This window comes from Montipora capricornis, chromosome 13 (genome assembly GCF_036669925.1).
Source record: "Montipora capricornis isolate CH-2021 chromosome 13, ASM3666992v2, whole genome shotgun sequence".
NCBI lineage: Eukaryota > Metazoa > Cnidaria > Anthozoa > Scleractinia > Acroporidae > Montipora > Montipora capricornis.
In genome coordinates, this window is record NC_090895.1 from 6,757,631 (window position 1) to 6,772,630 (window position 15,000).

Here is a 15,000-nt window from a genome sequence, read left to right on the forward strand (position 1 = left end):
ATTTTAGAAATTTCTGAACTCAAGTAAATTTAAGTGTTATTTGTTTTGTTTTTGTTTTTTTTTAAGTAATAAATACATCACTATACAGGTTGCCTTTTATCGGTTTAAGAAATGGTTTATAGATTATTTACAAGTCAATATATTGTAGATGTTTTTCCTCGAGGTATCAGAGAACCTAGCTACGCTATCTCATTCAAGAATTTGCTAAATAAATCGTACTTGTGGCTCAAAAGACCACATTCACTCTACAGGCATTGCGTGGCATGGAGCAATTTTCATACATGAAAATGCCGCCAAAGCTGAAACTTATCCAATCAGATCGCTACGATAAGCAATGCAAATGTTCATAACAAAACAAACGGTCGAAAAACCTGTCGGTTGAAGGTGGTCCTGTAAGTTGTGACAAATAGTTTAATGATTACATATTAAGTAAATTTGAACATATTGGTTATACTGCTTCTTTAGGGACATGGTTCTTAAAAAGCTTTTTTTTTGTGATTCCCATATGTTTCAACAGTTTTTCCAATCTTTTTTACGTTTAATAAATTCTGTTGAACGATTGCTTGAGTTCGAGAATTGTGTAAAGTGTTCCAAATGACGAGCCGGATGCTAGCTTCCCTAAAAGAGAAGGTTTGTAGGTTTGCTGCGAATAGATTATCCCATCTGTGCTGGAAATCCTCAATGAAGGATTGTGAGGTTTTTTGTGATCCCTGAGGCGCCATAAGCGAGCGGGTTAATCCCCAAGCTTGCAGATCTTGTTAGTCAACGATCTCAGCAGAAAGTCAAAGTCACACCTTGCCTGAAATTAGAATTTAAATCTATTTTGTCGAGAGGGTGGAACGAAACTTCCGTGCAGATTCTCCCCTTTTTTTTGCGTTCGTCCCGTCCTTTGTGGGTGGGGGAAAGGCGTATTACGGGAGACTGAAGAGCAAAGGGCATGAAGCGGGAATTCTAAGAGGACGGGAGACAGGAGAGAAATGTAAAAAGCTCGTGCTGTCATTTATTAAAGCGTTAGAATACCTTTAAAAATAAGAACCCCACATAATATTTCATATGCATTAGCGTCTTCTAAGCAATGAAGCAAACAAAAATTCGCGCTTGGGCAAAAAAAACAGGATTTCTTCTTGTGAAACCTTTGGCAGATCTTCGCCTAATATCGGTGTCCTGAGAAATCAATCACTATTCTCAAACTTCTTCATGATTCTATGGTTTAAAGAGTCCTGGACAGCTGTTCCAACAGTGAGCCATTTGAAGTACGATCCGGCGTTAAGCAAGGCTGCGTGATTGCTCCCACCCTCTTCTCCACCTTTATTTCAACAGTCTTTTAGCTGATGAAAGACCAGCTCCCTGAAGGAGTAGCAGTGACCTACTGACTAGAAAGGGGACTTTTCAATCTAAAAAGGCTGAGAGCGAAAACCAACACTTGCACCACCTCTGGTGTCGAACCCCACTATGCTGACGACAATTGCGCCTGTGCCACATCTGGGGAGAACCTTTCTACTATTCAGGATGCGTTTGGCCATGCATACCAAAGTGTTTTCCTGTTAAATCATGTTTACTTATTTTTGTCGACTACAAATTTAGCACAGGATAAAGCATGTGTTGATACAAGCTTGAATCTCATGGAAAAGCCAGTCCTACATTTTTCTGCGACTGATTTTATTTTGTTAAACCTAGTTTATTTAAACATGTCTTCTTGGTGTGAATGGGGCATAAGTTGCCTAGTTTTAGATGTCCGATTGCGCAATTTGCTCTTCAGTTTGGCTGCTTTTGTACCATGTGATCACCAGCTGCAAAGGGCCCATTATGTGTCACATGCAGTATAAGTCTTTTCATGGTATTCTAAATATTTATTTGGCATTTATGGCTGCTGGCTGATGGCAACCTCCCTTGTAGAACAAACCTTTTTCGAAGACAAGTAACACATCCCATCAGCAACCTCCCAAGCGAATTTTATCAGCTGTTCCGAAGTCAGATTGGTCTCCGGTTTCACATCCGTGTTCTTATAGTAAGTGTCGTTGAGTCCTCGGCTCTTTCGCAGATATCCCAGGAGATCCCCAAAGGGAACATACTCGATCAACACCATCAGTGGGTCTATGCAAAACAACGTTCTTGGAATGAAGGGTGTTCAATGGCAACCTAGGGTTGCTTAACAAACGCTTGTAACAGAATACTCCGTTATAAAAATGTCAATTTTACCACTTTCAGTGACGCATCCGATGAGTTTCATCACGTGATGATGGGGCTTTAATTTTTTCAGCAGCTGGAGGTGGATACTACATGCCTCTCCATCCTTCCGGGAGAATCTGGGAAGTAAGTCGCGAAGACGTTCATGTTAACAAAGTCATCGGCAAAGGAGCCTTTTCTCAGGTTGTCCAGGCAACAGGTTATCCAGGGAGGAAACAACAGTAGGAGCAAAAATGCTGAAAGGTCGGTTGCCGCTTATCCTTGTCATATGCTTTCAATCATTTTTTTGATCATGCTTTTGGAAACGCGTAGTGGAAGCAGATCAACTTGCATTGACACAGTAATAACTGAATGAAATAGTCGTCCTTTTCCTATTGGCCTCATTTTCTCGCAAAAATCAAAACTGACATTAATAACAAGACCCCTTTTCAGTTCTTTGGATTATCATTTATTTGATGCCACCCTAAATGACTCAAAATTCGTACACTTCCAAGATTATCTGCACTAATGAAATGAAGCTATGATCCCCGCAGTTTTATATAATAACCCAAGTTATTCACGGATTTTGGTTGGTTCTTGCTGATGATCTATTAGAGGACAGACGCACGATTGACGTCACCATCAGCTTTTATGCGAATAAAATTTAATTCTTTATTATATAAAACAAATAGATTCCATGTTGCCGTGGGTCTGTTCAGTAATAGATCACAGAAGACGTCAAAATGTGGTAAGAACATCAGTGACACACTCGGCTATCGCCTTGTGTGCCACGTTTTTGTTCTTACCACATTTTGACGTCATCTGTGATCTATTACTTAACAGGCGCACGGCAACATGGAATCCAATTGTTAAATGGACGCAATTTTAGCAATAGAGTGTTTTCACGTGACGTCACGGTGGCCATGTTGGTGTTCCCAACTGGTCCTCCGGGAATTGAGCTCTTTTATCATGCAAACGTTTTCTTTTTTTTTCTGTGGAGGAACGAGGTTACTGATCACGTGACTGAAAACACTCTATTGCGTACAGATGCCTGAACAATTCAGCACTTCAATTGGGTTTGAAACCGTGAACTCGCAATGTCGGTGCGACGTCAAATCAACTGAGATATGATGCCAATGATGCTGGGAGCTGATCACTTTTGGGTTCTAATGTTACCGTAATGAATGAATCCACGAATGAAATGATATATGAAGTGAATCGTGTTGAAGTGCTGATATTAAATCAAATGAACCCAAGATCCTCGCAATTAGGAACGTAATTTTAGCAATTGCGCAGGGAAGCCTGAAAAATTCAGGACTTCAACTGGGTTTGATCCCGTGACCTTGTGATGCCACTGCATTTCCTTAACCAGATGATCTATGAAGCCTCTATTGTTGGTAGCTGGTCATTTTTGGGTTCTAGTTTTCCCGTGATGAATGAATGAGGTCAAAGGTTGAAGTCCTAAATTTTCAAGCTTCTATACGCAATTGCTAAAATTGCTTTCGTAACTGTGAGGATCATAGCTTCATTTGCTTTCAAATCCACAGTTCAATATATGATTCACATCATAGTAGCCAGTATCAAAAATACCATAATACTCCTTGTTTGTCCCATTCTTTTTATTTTTTCGTGGGACTTACAATGGTACCAAGAGAAACTGGGAACAATGCTTAGGCAAAATTTTGGAGGGACAAACAAAGAGTATTATGGCATTTTTTATCTAGGCTAATAGTTCATTCCTAACGCATATATTTTGGTACCGAGTCAACTATTTTATATTGAACAAAGCCACTGGCAGTTTCTTTCTTGATAGGCTTCACAGTTGGAATGGCTGTAGCGGCTGAAAGTGTTCAATACATTTTGCTCTGAAGCTCTCATCATTGTCGGATTGAACGATATGGAACTTTGGTTTAATGCAAACGCTGATCATGAACTAAGCATCGAAATCGGTAAATTGCAAATTTGCTTCAAGAAGGTTACAGGATGCACAAACCACAACACCTGGACAATGAATTGTAACTGTAACCCTTGTTTTGGAAAGTTTCTGCTGTGACTGTTATCATGCAAAAACAATCGATATTGATACTCATCGAGCAACAACGAATTACCGGCTGTGGACCTACGCACTAGGAATATGGTTGGATTCGTCCCTCTCTTGGAAGTACCACATAAATTCTATCTGCGCCAAAGCCAGCAATTGTTAGGCCTGATTAGGCAAACGATTGGTTTTAAAATTAAGTCTGGTATCACGGTAGCTTTCAAGAAGTTTGTTAGACCGATCCTTGAGTAAGCCTGCCCATTCTGGAATCCGCACTTAGTAAAACAGGTCAAGTCAATTTAATCTATTCAACGACGAGCAACCCGCCTATGATGCGGCTTTGACATTGACTATAGGGTGGGACTCCTTCGAAGTGGGAAAATACTTAAGTCTGACTCAGATGATAAGATAATTTTTGGTTACTGTGGCATTAATAGTCGCCATGCACTATTTTGATTTTATAGATGGCAATCGAACAAGATCTAACCATGGTTACAAGATTTGGCTAAAACCCGTCTGCACTAATAATTTAAATTTTCTTTCTTTAATCGTTATATTAGTGACTGGAACTCCTTACCTGCATATGTGATGTCTTCACCTAGTCTTCAGTCTTTTAAATCTTCATTGCTCAAGCATTTACGCCCACAAATTACGTAACTATCCTTACCAGTCCTATTGTTTATTCATTTGTACTTGTGTGTGCGCGCGCGTTGGCGTTGCACGCGTGTGTGAGTGTAAGTGTGTGGGAGGCCGTGCGGCCCAGTGGATAGGACGCTTGCCTTGAGATCCGGAGTTCCCGGGTTCAAGACTTGTTCTGACCATTGTTCAACTTCTCGAACGCACTTGTAAATAGCCAACCGGTTTGCCTCTGGCGAATTCGGATTCTTAACAGTTGTTGTTGTTGTGTTCAGTCATTTCGATGATTGTGTTTCATTGGCATTGAAAAGCCCCTATGGGGAGTGATCAATTTAGTATGTCTTCTGTTGTAATATGTGTTAGAAAGCGAATTGAGTTACCCCCTACTATCATCCTGCCACCCTATCTCTCGTAATTGTTGGCGAATTGTTAAATAAAAAAAATAAATAAATAAATGAAGAAATTGAGCTAAAAAGGAGGCGGTTCTTGTTGGCCAGGAAGTTCTCTGGATACTGTCCGTTGTGGATTGACCACATTGTGTTTACAAATGCCTCTGGGAAAGTACTTCCGAACTTGCTCTCGTCAAATCTCTTGCTTTGTTGGGGACGATTACCAAGACGGGGTTGTTGCAGTAATTTTCCCTTCAAGATCTGCTTCCATGAGTGGAATTCCCAGTCTTCGACGATTGCCAATAGATGTTGTTTCTTTCAAGCACCTATGGAGGGCAGCAATCATAACGTTTAGGCTGGCTGGCTCATAATCTCGGCCGTTTTTGTTTAATACCTCAGCGTATAATTTCTCAAGTAATCTGTTCAGTTCAGCCGGTACGTGTTCCTCGATTTCCAAAGCCATTCTCTTTTCCTCGCACCACATCTACCACACATTTAACCAAAATGACGTACTTTTGTTGTTGTTTATATTTTTTTGAACTAATAGCCCAAATCACGGTTAGTTTTTCTTATTTGCATGACAATGTAATCTAACGTGGATGCGAGGCAATTTTGAGTTAAAACTACAAATAGCCCGAAATTACCGCACATACATGCTAGATTATATTGTAATGCAAATGAGAAAAACTAACCGTGACTTGGGCTATTTGTAGTTCTTCTAATGTATCGTCGGCGGCCAAAACAACTCTTAGAAAATTTTGCTATTGTATTTCAGGCAATCATAATCTAGAATTTCGATGTGTAATTTGCGCTGGTGTTACACTTTTTGCACCGGTGTTACACTTGAAGTGCACTGCTCTTAGCCAATCAGAATCAAGGTTTTTTTTTAGAAATTTTTTTTACGTTTTGTTTTTTTTACGTTTTTTTTTTTTTTTTATAATGAAGTGGTAGCGGTGCGAATTTAAGGTGGGTGCAACAAACAAACAAACAAACAAACAAACAAACAACTAAAGCGATAGTATGGTCATTAAATTAAGAAAACATCAAGACAGTTGAGCTGCCGTAGTGGTTAACACGCTACATTTTTCAGTCGGACGCTTAAGGTTCGATTTCCGTTCTGACCACTGGATTTATTTGTCATGAAAGGTGCTGAGTTGAACTCTGACATTACTTGCAAATAACAAAATGGTTGTCTCCTGTCCATTAGGGGTGACATTAGGCATGGTTTGAAATCTCCCTTTCGCTGTTCATTCTTGACCGCGCATTTGAGTATTAGAAGTATACAGAAAGCTACAGTTTGAATAATAGAAATACCAACTGAATTGTAGTTAAATATGGACGCTTTAGGCGTAATAGCAACTGATCCTGCTTTATCATTTCGCGGAGATACGCTGCGTTTGGTGGAGTTATGTTTGTTGATAAAGATAGATTCCTTGGTACAAATGTACTATGCATCCACATACAATTTCTCTTAGATTGTCCACCGCGACTTGGCAGCGAGAAATGTTCTTTTTGGCGAAGGAGAGAGATGCAAGGTGACAGACTTTGGGATGGCGAGGAATGTGGAACAGGACGATATTTATACCAAGAAAAGTAGGGTAAGGCTTGCACTGATATTATGGTTTATACGCCATGATCGAACTTAGAGATAACCTTTTTCTTTGACGGTATTCTTTGCTGGTTTTTCGTACCAAGGGTCGATTACCTGTTAAATGGACTGCATATGAGGCCTTGTTTTACGGAGTATACACGACACAAAGTGATGTGTAAGTATATACGTTTCAGTATAAAGTTAAATTTATTTTTCTTTTAGAATTATAAGTAGAGGATATCACATTTCCGCTTGGGGATACGAATTTTATCCTCGAGTGCTGCATTGTATCTCTCACAAGTGAGCGCAGCGAATGAGTGAGGGATACTATGAGCACGGGAAGATAAAATTCATATCCCCAAGCGGCCATGTAATTTTCTGTTTGTTATGTAGATATTGACGAAATTTGCAGCATAAAAGCAACTCGTTTTATTCATTCTCGAATTAGTGAAAAAGTGGTCACCAACCGTTAAACAAGCATGTTTTATAACATGAAACAAGATATGAAAGTTAGGAAAGACAAATCATGATAATGTCAAATTGTGCAATAATAAAGGTTAATGTAGTGGAGAAGAATTATATTACAGCACAAAAGTATCTTCCAGTGAAGGAAAACCTCACTTTTTATTGGCTAATCGTGCTAAATACCATGATAAAACCTATATCCTCACATGTGAAGGATACAAATGATATTTTCACTTGCGCAGTGAATATATGATTTTTTCGTAAGAGGGAAAATCCTTGTATTTCATCAACATCTATATCATAAATTTCTATTACGACTCCGTGTTGCGACGAAACTAAATAGCTTCCTCCAAAGGCTTGTCATTTCTTTTCTCTACTAATAATTTTTATTACATCTTTGCAAATCTGTTTGCTTGCTTCCTCTTTGATTTTTATCATTCATGTGTTATACTCCTTTTTCAGATGGAGTTATGGGGTTCTTTTCTATGAAATCCTGACAATTGGTAAGATTCAATAAAAAGGATACTTGACTTAATGACAAAAAAGTGTGCTTTATAACCGGAAATAGCTTTACATATTACATTGGCGTCTAATTACTGGGTTGCCTATGGGCAAACCCAGTCGAGGTCTACGTTTAGTTTGTTTGTTTTCTTTTTTTTACTGGGTTGCCTCATCGCAAACCCAGTCGAGGTCCGCGTTTAGTTTGTTTGTTTTCTTTTTTTTTTTTTTTTAGTTTTTTTTTTTTTTTTTTTTTTTCCGTGTCGGTAAAAGTCTTGCCTGTCACTCCCCTGGTAAGTGGTGTCTTTGTGGATAGAGCCTTCTGCGAGTATTTTCTTAGGATCGAGAGGGTAGTGGAAATGCGTAGATTTCTCTGGTGGACGCAGTAGAATCAGTAACTTAGCCTGCAATGGCGTCGAAAGTCATGTAACGCGAATGGCGTTTTAGTGGATCCTTAAACAAAATATACCCTTATGGAGCTCAATAATAGAAAGTCAGTTGGATAAAATAGGCAGGAATCTGAAAAGCGACGAGCACTGGACTTTGACAACAATCTATCGCCCGTCGAGACGAAATCAAAGTGAGCTGCATTTACCTGAAGTGATAATTTGACACGATTGAGTTTCTTGTCTTCACGCACGCAATGAAATAGGAAGAGGTTTTCGCCTCCAAGAGCAAATATGTTGTTTGTTTCAATAAATATTTCGCTGGAAAAGGATTCTGTGGTATTTTCTGCCTTTGTGAATTATAATATCATGTTGTGTATTGAATTTTCGAGCTTAAGGTTCAAATGTGATATGGGAGAAGTTTTTTAGTATTTCTCTGTAAGCAGGAAGGATTCACAGGCCTGTTGGAAGCGTGCTTGAGTTTCAACAAAATGAGCCCCAAAATCAATGAAAACTTGTGACGCAGATGAATAATAAAGTAGCTGCTATTTCCAAAATGATGGAATTACCTGGTGATAAATAACGTCGTACGCGTCTTGGAGAGTAAATTTTGACTTTGCATAAACAAGAGTTGGGCGATTGTGATCTTTGTTTTGACTTCGCTCATTTCATTGTCAACCTTTATAACACTTGACAGAAAAAAAAAACTTACAAAAACCCGGTATCTTGCCATCATTTGACACAGATGCTTCACTGTTTGGCGAGTAAACATGCCGCGGTAACTTAATCACGGCGCCCGCTGAATTCCGGCCATGTCACTTTCGATTTTGCAATTTACTTGAACGTAGCAAAAATCTCCTAAAATGTTTGTCGCTGATTGTAACTTTTTATATTCTATATTCACAGTTCAAAATTAATGTTGTTTTCATGTCGTAAATATTTTATTCTCGATCGACCGTCTGGGAAACTTCCTTCTGCTCTTTCTAAAAATGTGTTTCAATAGTTATTTGCTTTTTCATCAATATTTGTTTTGCATAAAGCAAGCTAACAGAATCTGTACCTTGCTGAGTTCGCATTTGTTAGCGTTAATAGTATTTTCGGTCAGATGTTTCTGTTTTTTATGAGGGGTTTATTGTTTTGGTCTCCCATTCTAACACTAACCCCGCGAAACAGGGATTGACTTCAATGAAGTTTAGTATTACAAAGCTTTCAGATGCTCAGAGGGCACACTTGTGGTGAAAAGAAGTTGTGAGGGAACTTGAAAATTATCAACATGTCAGCCCAGAAGCCAATGTTTCTCGCTTCTCTTCTATTTGTTATTCTTCAGAGACTGGAATCCTGTATTTCAATACCACACAATTCAGTACCTTCTGATTTTCTGTAGCACGTACCACAGGCAAACCAGTGTATGCTTCACAGAAGCATCTAGTCTTTCTTTTTTTTTCTTTTTTTTTTTTTTTTTTTTCCGTGTCGGTAAAAGTCTTGCCTGTCACTCCCCTGGTAAGTAGTGTCTTTGTGTATAGAGCCTTCTGCGCGTATTTTCTTAGGATCGAGAGGGTAGTGGAACTGCGTAGATTTCTCTTGTGGACACAGTAGAATCATTAACTTTGCCTGCAATGGCGTCGAAAGTCATGCAACGCGAATGGCGTTTTAGTGGATCCTTAAACAAAATATACCCTTATGGAGCTCAATAATGGAAAGTCAGTTGGATAAACTAGGCATGAATCTCAAAAGCGACGAGTACTGGACTTCGACAACAATCTATCGCCCGTCGAGACGAAATCAAAGTGAGCTGCATTTACCTGAAGTACATGGTAATTTGACACAATTGAGTTTCTTGTCTTCACGCACGCAATGAAATAGGAAGAGGTTTTCGCCTCTAAGAGCAAATATGTTGTTTGTTTCAATAAAATTTTCGCTGGAAAAGGATTCTGTGGTATTTTCTGCCTTTGTGAGTTATAATATCATGTTGTGTATTGAATTTTCGAGCTTAAGGTTCAAATGTGATATGGGAGAAGTTTTTTAGTATTGCTCTGTAAGCAGGAAGGGTTCACAGGCCTGTTGGAAGCGTGCTTGAGTTTCAACAAAATGAGGCCCAAAATCAGTGAAAACTTGTGACGCAGATGAATAATAAAGTAGCTGCTATTTCCAAAATGATGGAATTACCTGGTGATAAATAACGTCGTACGCGTCTTGGAGAGTAAATTTTGACTTTGCATAAACAAGAGTTGGGCGATTGTGATCGTTGTTTTGACTTCGCTCATTTCATTGTCAAACTTTATAACACTTGACAGAAAAAGAAACTTACAAAAACCCGGTATCTTGCCATCATTTGACACAGATGCTTCACTGTTTGGCGAGTAAACATGCCGCGGTAACTTAATCACGGCGCCCGCTGAATTCCGGCCATGTCACTTTCGATTTTGCAATTTACTTGAACGTAGCAAAAATCTCCCAAAATGTTTGTCGCTGATCGTAACTTTTTATATTCTATAGATCGTTTTCACGTGACGTCATCACCTTCCAAAATCTAAAACTAAAGATCAAAGTTTTTATCCTCATCAGGCATAAGAGGCGGCATATCTATATCTGTTGACAATTTCACAGCTCAATAGCGTGCTTCGTTTGGAAACCAGAGCATTTTGAATTTCCGGATTATGTAGGTGCGTGACACAAAGCTACGATCAAGTTTGTTGAAAAATATATACTTATCTCATGATTTTGAGCCCTTTTAGAAGTTAGAGCATTAGGAAAAGTGCTTATGTAAATGCTTGTTTTTTCAGTAGTGATAATCAGTCGCCTAGATAGCCAAAGTCAGTTCCAGATGTTTACACTATTTTCCGGCCGCCATATTGGTGTACCACTGAGGTACACCAATATGGCGTTTTCATACTGGGCTCTGTAAATTTCTGCGAAACATTTCGACGAATATCTGAAGTTTGGGGAAACGCAGAGGCCTAAAACTTGGACAAGTGTCTTATTTCTTTATCTTCTATAAGATAACAATTTCTTAGCGTTTTGCACTGGATAGTTTTTGATTTATTTTTTTATTGCGTGACAGTGAAAACGATCTATATTCAAGGTTCAAAATTAATGTTGTTTTCATGTCGTAAATATTTTATTCTCGATCGACCGTCCGGGAAACTTCCTTCTGCTCTTTCTGAAAACTGTGTATCAATATTTATTTGCTTTTTCATCAATACTTGTTTTGCATAAAGCAAGCTAACAGAATCTGTACCTTGCTGAGTTCGCATTTGTTAGCGTTAATAGTATTTTCGGTCTGAAGTTTCTGTTTTTTATGCGGGGTTTATTGTTTTGGTCTCCCATCCCAACACTAACCCCGCGAAACAGGGCTTGACTTCAGTGAAGTTTAGTATTACAAAGTTTTCGGATGCTCATAGGGCACACTTGTGGTGAAAAGAAGTTGTGAGGGAACTTAAAATTATCAACATGTCAGCCCAGAAGCCAATGTTTCTCGCTTTACTTTTATTTGTTATTCTTCAGAGACTGGAATGCTGTATTTCAATACCACACAATTCAGTGCCTTCTGATTTTCTGTAGCGCGTACCACAGGCAAGCCAGTGTATGCTTCACAGGAGCATCTAGTTACATTTGATAATGGTACAGAGTGAGATTGAGACAGGAATTTTACACTCCTAGGTGGATCTCCATACCCGGACACACACGCCAGACTCATTGCAGATAAAATTCAGCAAGGATACAGGATGTCTAAGCCGGGACATGTGGATAGCAATCTGTAAATGATTTTTTTTTCTCAGTTGCGATACTAAGTAAAAAGTAATGAGTAACTGCTTGACTATAAGTTCCTCCAAATAATTCACGTATGAAATCATGATGAAGTGTTGGGAAGAAGATCCAAATGATCGACCTACATTTGAAAAGCTGAGAAAAACAATGAAAGATATGGAAAGGAATCACAAGGTAAAAAAATCGAGAAAAGATTTTGGGTATTTATGGGACAATGTGCCCGTAGAATCTGTTTGCACGCACACTTCATTGTACCGTCCTTAATCCCAAAGCCAAGTCTTCCTTTACGAAGGGAATCCCTTTGTTGTTGTTGTTGTTGTTTTGTCCTTAAATTTCGCCAGTTAAATAAGAAGTCCCGCATTCAATTATCCTTATTGTCTGTTTTCAATTAGTTCGAATCATTCTACCATATTGAGGTAATTGTCGTAAAGAATCAAAGTGAAAGCTAGCACAATCACTGTTACACTATTACTTTTGCAGATTTATGTGAATCTCAGTCAGTACGACACAAGATTTTACGCCAACGTGAGTGATCTGACAGCCGAGTAGAAAAACTGGAAATTATCGCCCTGGTTCGGCCATTAAAGAATCAAGTTCAGACAATAGAAAGCAGTCTTGATTTTTATTCCCTTTGTTAGCTAGTCAGGCAACCGTTCCTTGAGCGAAACGAGAGACCCAGAAAGAATGGCTCAAGCTGTCAGTTTTAATTTATACTAAATTTAGGTTAAGTCATGTTGAATCTTTCATTTATTTACTAGATTTTCCTTTCTGTTTTTTTTAGTAGAAGTAGCCGCAGCAGTAGTAGCAGCAGCAGCAAAAAATTGATAAATTTCAGTAATTGTCATGTGTATCTAGCGACAGTGAAATAGCCGTTGAAACTAATCAAGTAGATGGCCCAAAGGCAATCAAATTAATTTTAGAAATTGAGTATCAAATCATAATTAAGAATTGAATTAAACAGGTATCCCAGAGAATACATGTATGACAGTGTGAAACATTATTATTACACCATTTGAGATTGCCTTACGTCTTTTACCGTTGAAGACAATGTATGCTACGTAGATGACAGAATTTGCGTAAAAAAGTTGTTAAGTATTTTTTTATTTTTTTTTTTTGTTCACTTATCTTGATCTTTGTCACTAGCGACGGTGAATTAATTAATCAATTTTAGCGATTCTGCGACTATTTGTTCCCTTTCACCATGCAGCATGCTTTCCAAAAACGTTGATTACCATGAATTAATAGCGGAGCTCCGCGCGCGAGCGGAGCACAATAGTTAAGGAAATATGGTAACCCATAGATGCGAGAAATTTTGTTGTAATAGCCATGACGTCATCGATCGTCCGTCCGTACGTCCGTACGTCAACCCCTTCATGTGTGCCAATGTCAACAGTATCACGTTAGCTTACAGCATACATCTTTGATACTGGATACAGGTATCCACTGACCAGTATTATGTGATCATATCGCGGGCTCAAACTAGGAGCTCGCCGAGGTCAGCTAATTTTTTTTTAAGTTGACCGCTGACCAGGTGGATTGCAGGCTCAACCCAGACATAAACGAGGCTAAATTTTTCGCTGGCTTTCTGTGGCTCGACGCGGCTACACGGCCATACTACGTCAACTATAGTTCTTACACAGTCAACGCTTTTCGTGTTCAGGTGGAAAACGGTTTGGAAAATGTTTTCCTTCTGCATTTTCCGCTGGTTTTAATCTAGTTTGACATATCATGGTAGCTGTGGTCCACGCTGGTTGCTACGCAGTTAATTAAGTTAAGCATCAGAGGGATACAAACGTAAGGTTGCGTGTTTATTTTAATTTTTTTAGAGCTGCTTTTTTTCCGTGTATTGAAATTTTTGGCATATCTTTAGAAGCTCCGATACGGTTGCATGATTCCTGGAGGACCTATGGCATGAACAGAGAAAGAGAACGACAACGACAAAGCAAAATACTAGTAATAGCTCGTACTTGGTGGAAGAAGTAACTCCACAAGTTCTTTCCTTGGACACCAAACCGTTTATTAATTTTACAGATGCGCTATTTAAAGTGGATGCGTATATTTTAAAAGTGGTTTAATCGGTTTTTCCTTTGTTCAGGAATGAAACTCTAATTTTTATTTTCAACTGGAATTAAATAACAATTTTCCGTACTCTTTTGGACATAAAGAAAATATATTGATTTTTTTTGTTTGTTATGCTCTAAAATGCGAGCGAACATAAGTTCTTATAAAATTAGAGGGAAATTTCACTAGCTTGTGTTTTCACACGTTTGTATAAAGCACCTAAAGGTAATTTAGTGTTGGAGTGGATCTTGTTTGAAGTTCGTCCATTATTGGTTGCATTGCCGTATTTTGCCGATTCTTATTGCGAGCCAAGCTGGGGAGTTTCAGTGAAATACATCAAAATGTGAATGATCTCGTTTTCAGAGTTAAATTGGAATAAAGTACATCAGTAAAACTCGTTTTGACCTTGAACTGACAAAGGTTTTTGATGGTTGCAGTTGCTCTGCAATGGCTTTTTTCCTTTTCCATTCGCTCGCTGAGAGGGTGCTCGTTTTCTTTGAAAACTCATACAGTTCAAGAAAAATTCATTCGAAACTGGTGAATTCCAAAGTAAATTTAACTCGAAAAACCGATATCGTACTTATCTTTTCGATTCGTGATTCATGCGATATCGGTGTTTAGCGTGAAAAATACGGTGGGATTCACTAGTTAGGCATTGAATATTTCTATAGAGGAAAGCAAATAAAATAATTTAATTAAGCAGCAACTGGAAACACACAAACGCGGACAATTCGAAACCTTTTTTTATGTTCACTAACCCTACAGGCAATAACAATTAATAACCAGGGAGCTCCGCTTTTAGGTTTGGCTAAATCTTGTTCCATTTCCTTAACTTGATCATCACCACCATGACAACTGCTCATATGTTTTGAAGCGGAGCTCCGCGCGCGCGCGCGCGCACGGAGCACCATGGTTAAGAAAATATGGTAGCCCATCGATGCGAGAAATCTTGGTTTTAGTTATGACGTCATCGATCGGCCGTCCGTACGTCCACCCCTCCAT

The 15,000-nt window shown here is 38.8% G+C and overlaps 2 protein-coding genes and 1 pseudogene across 2 annotated transcripts in view; 2 read left to right on the top strand and 1 right to left on the bottom strand.

The window, feature by feature from the left end:
* LOC138029735 (fibroblast growth factor receptor 1-A-like) overlaps positions 1-557 on the top strand; it is a 45,680-nt gene extending 45,123 nt beyond the window's left edge. Inside the window, exon 17 of the mRNA XM_068877503.1 lies at positions 1-557. This exon is cut by the window's left edge and continues 187 nt beyond it. The gene's annotated coding sequence lies outside the window, so the exon portion shown is untranslated.
* The window catches only part of LOC138030401 (tyrosine kinase receptor Cad96Ca-like), a 169,902-nt gene extending 164,210 nt beyond the window's left edge, over positions 1-5,692 (bottom strand). The window contains exons 1-3 of the mRNA XM_068878318.1: positions 5,556-5,692; positions 2,200-2,306; positions 1,904-2,094 (exon numbers count right to left, since the gene is read on the bottom strand). Of these exons, the coding sequence (XP_068734419.1) occupies positions 1,904-2,094; positions 2,200-2,306; positions 5,556-5,692 (435 nt within the window). The remainder of the gene's footprint in view (positions 1-1,903; positions 2,095-2,199; positions 2,307-5,555) is intronic.
* A 1,087-nt stretch (positions 5,693-6,779) lies between these two features.
* On the top strand, positions 6,780-12,622 carry LOC138029818 (tyrosine-protein kinase receptor Tie-1-like; annotated as a pseudogene).
* Positions 12,623-15,000: the final 2,378 nt, after the last annotated feature.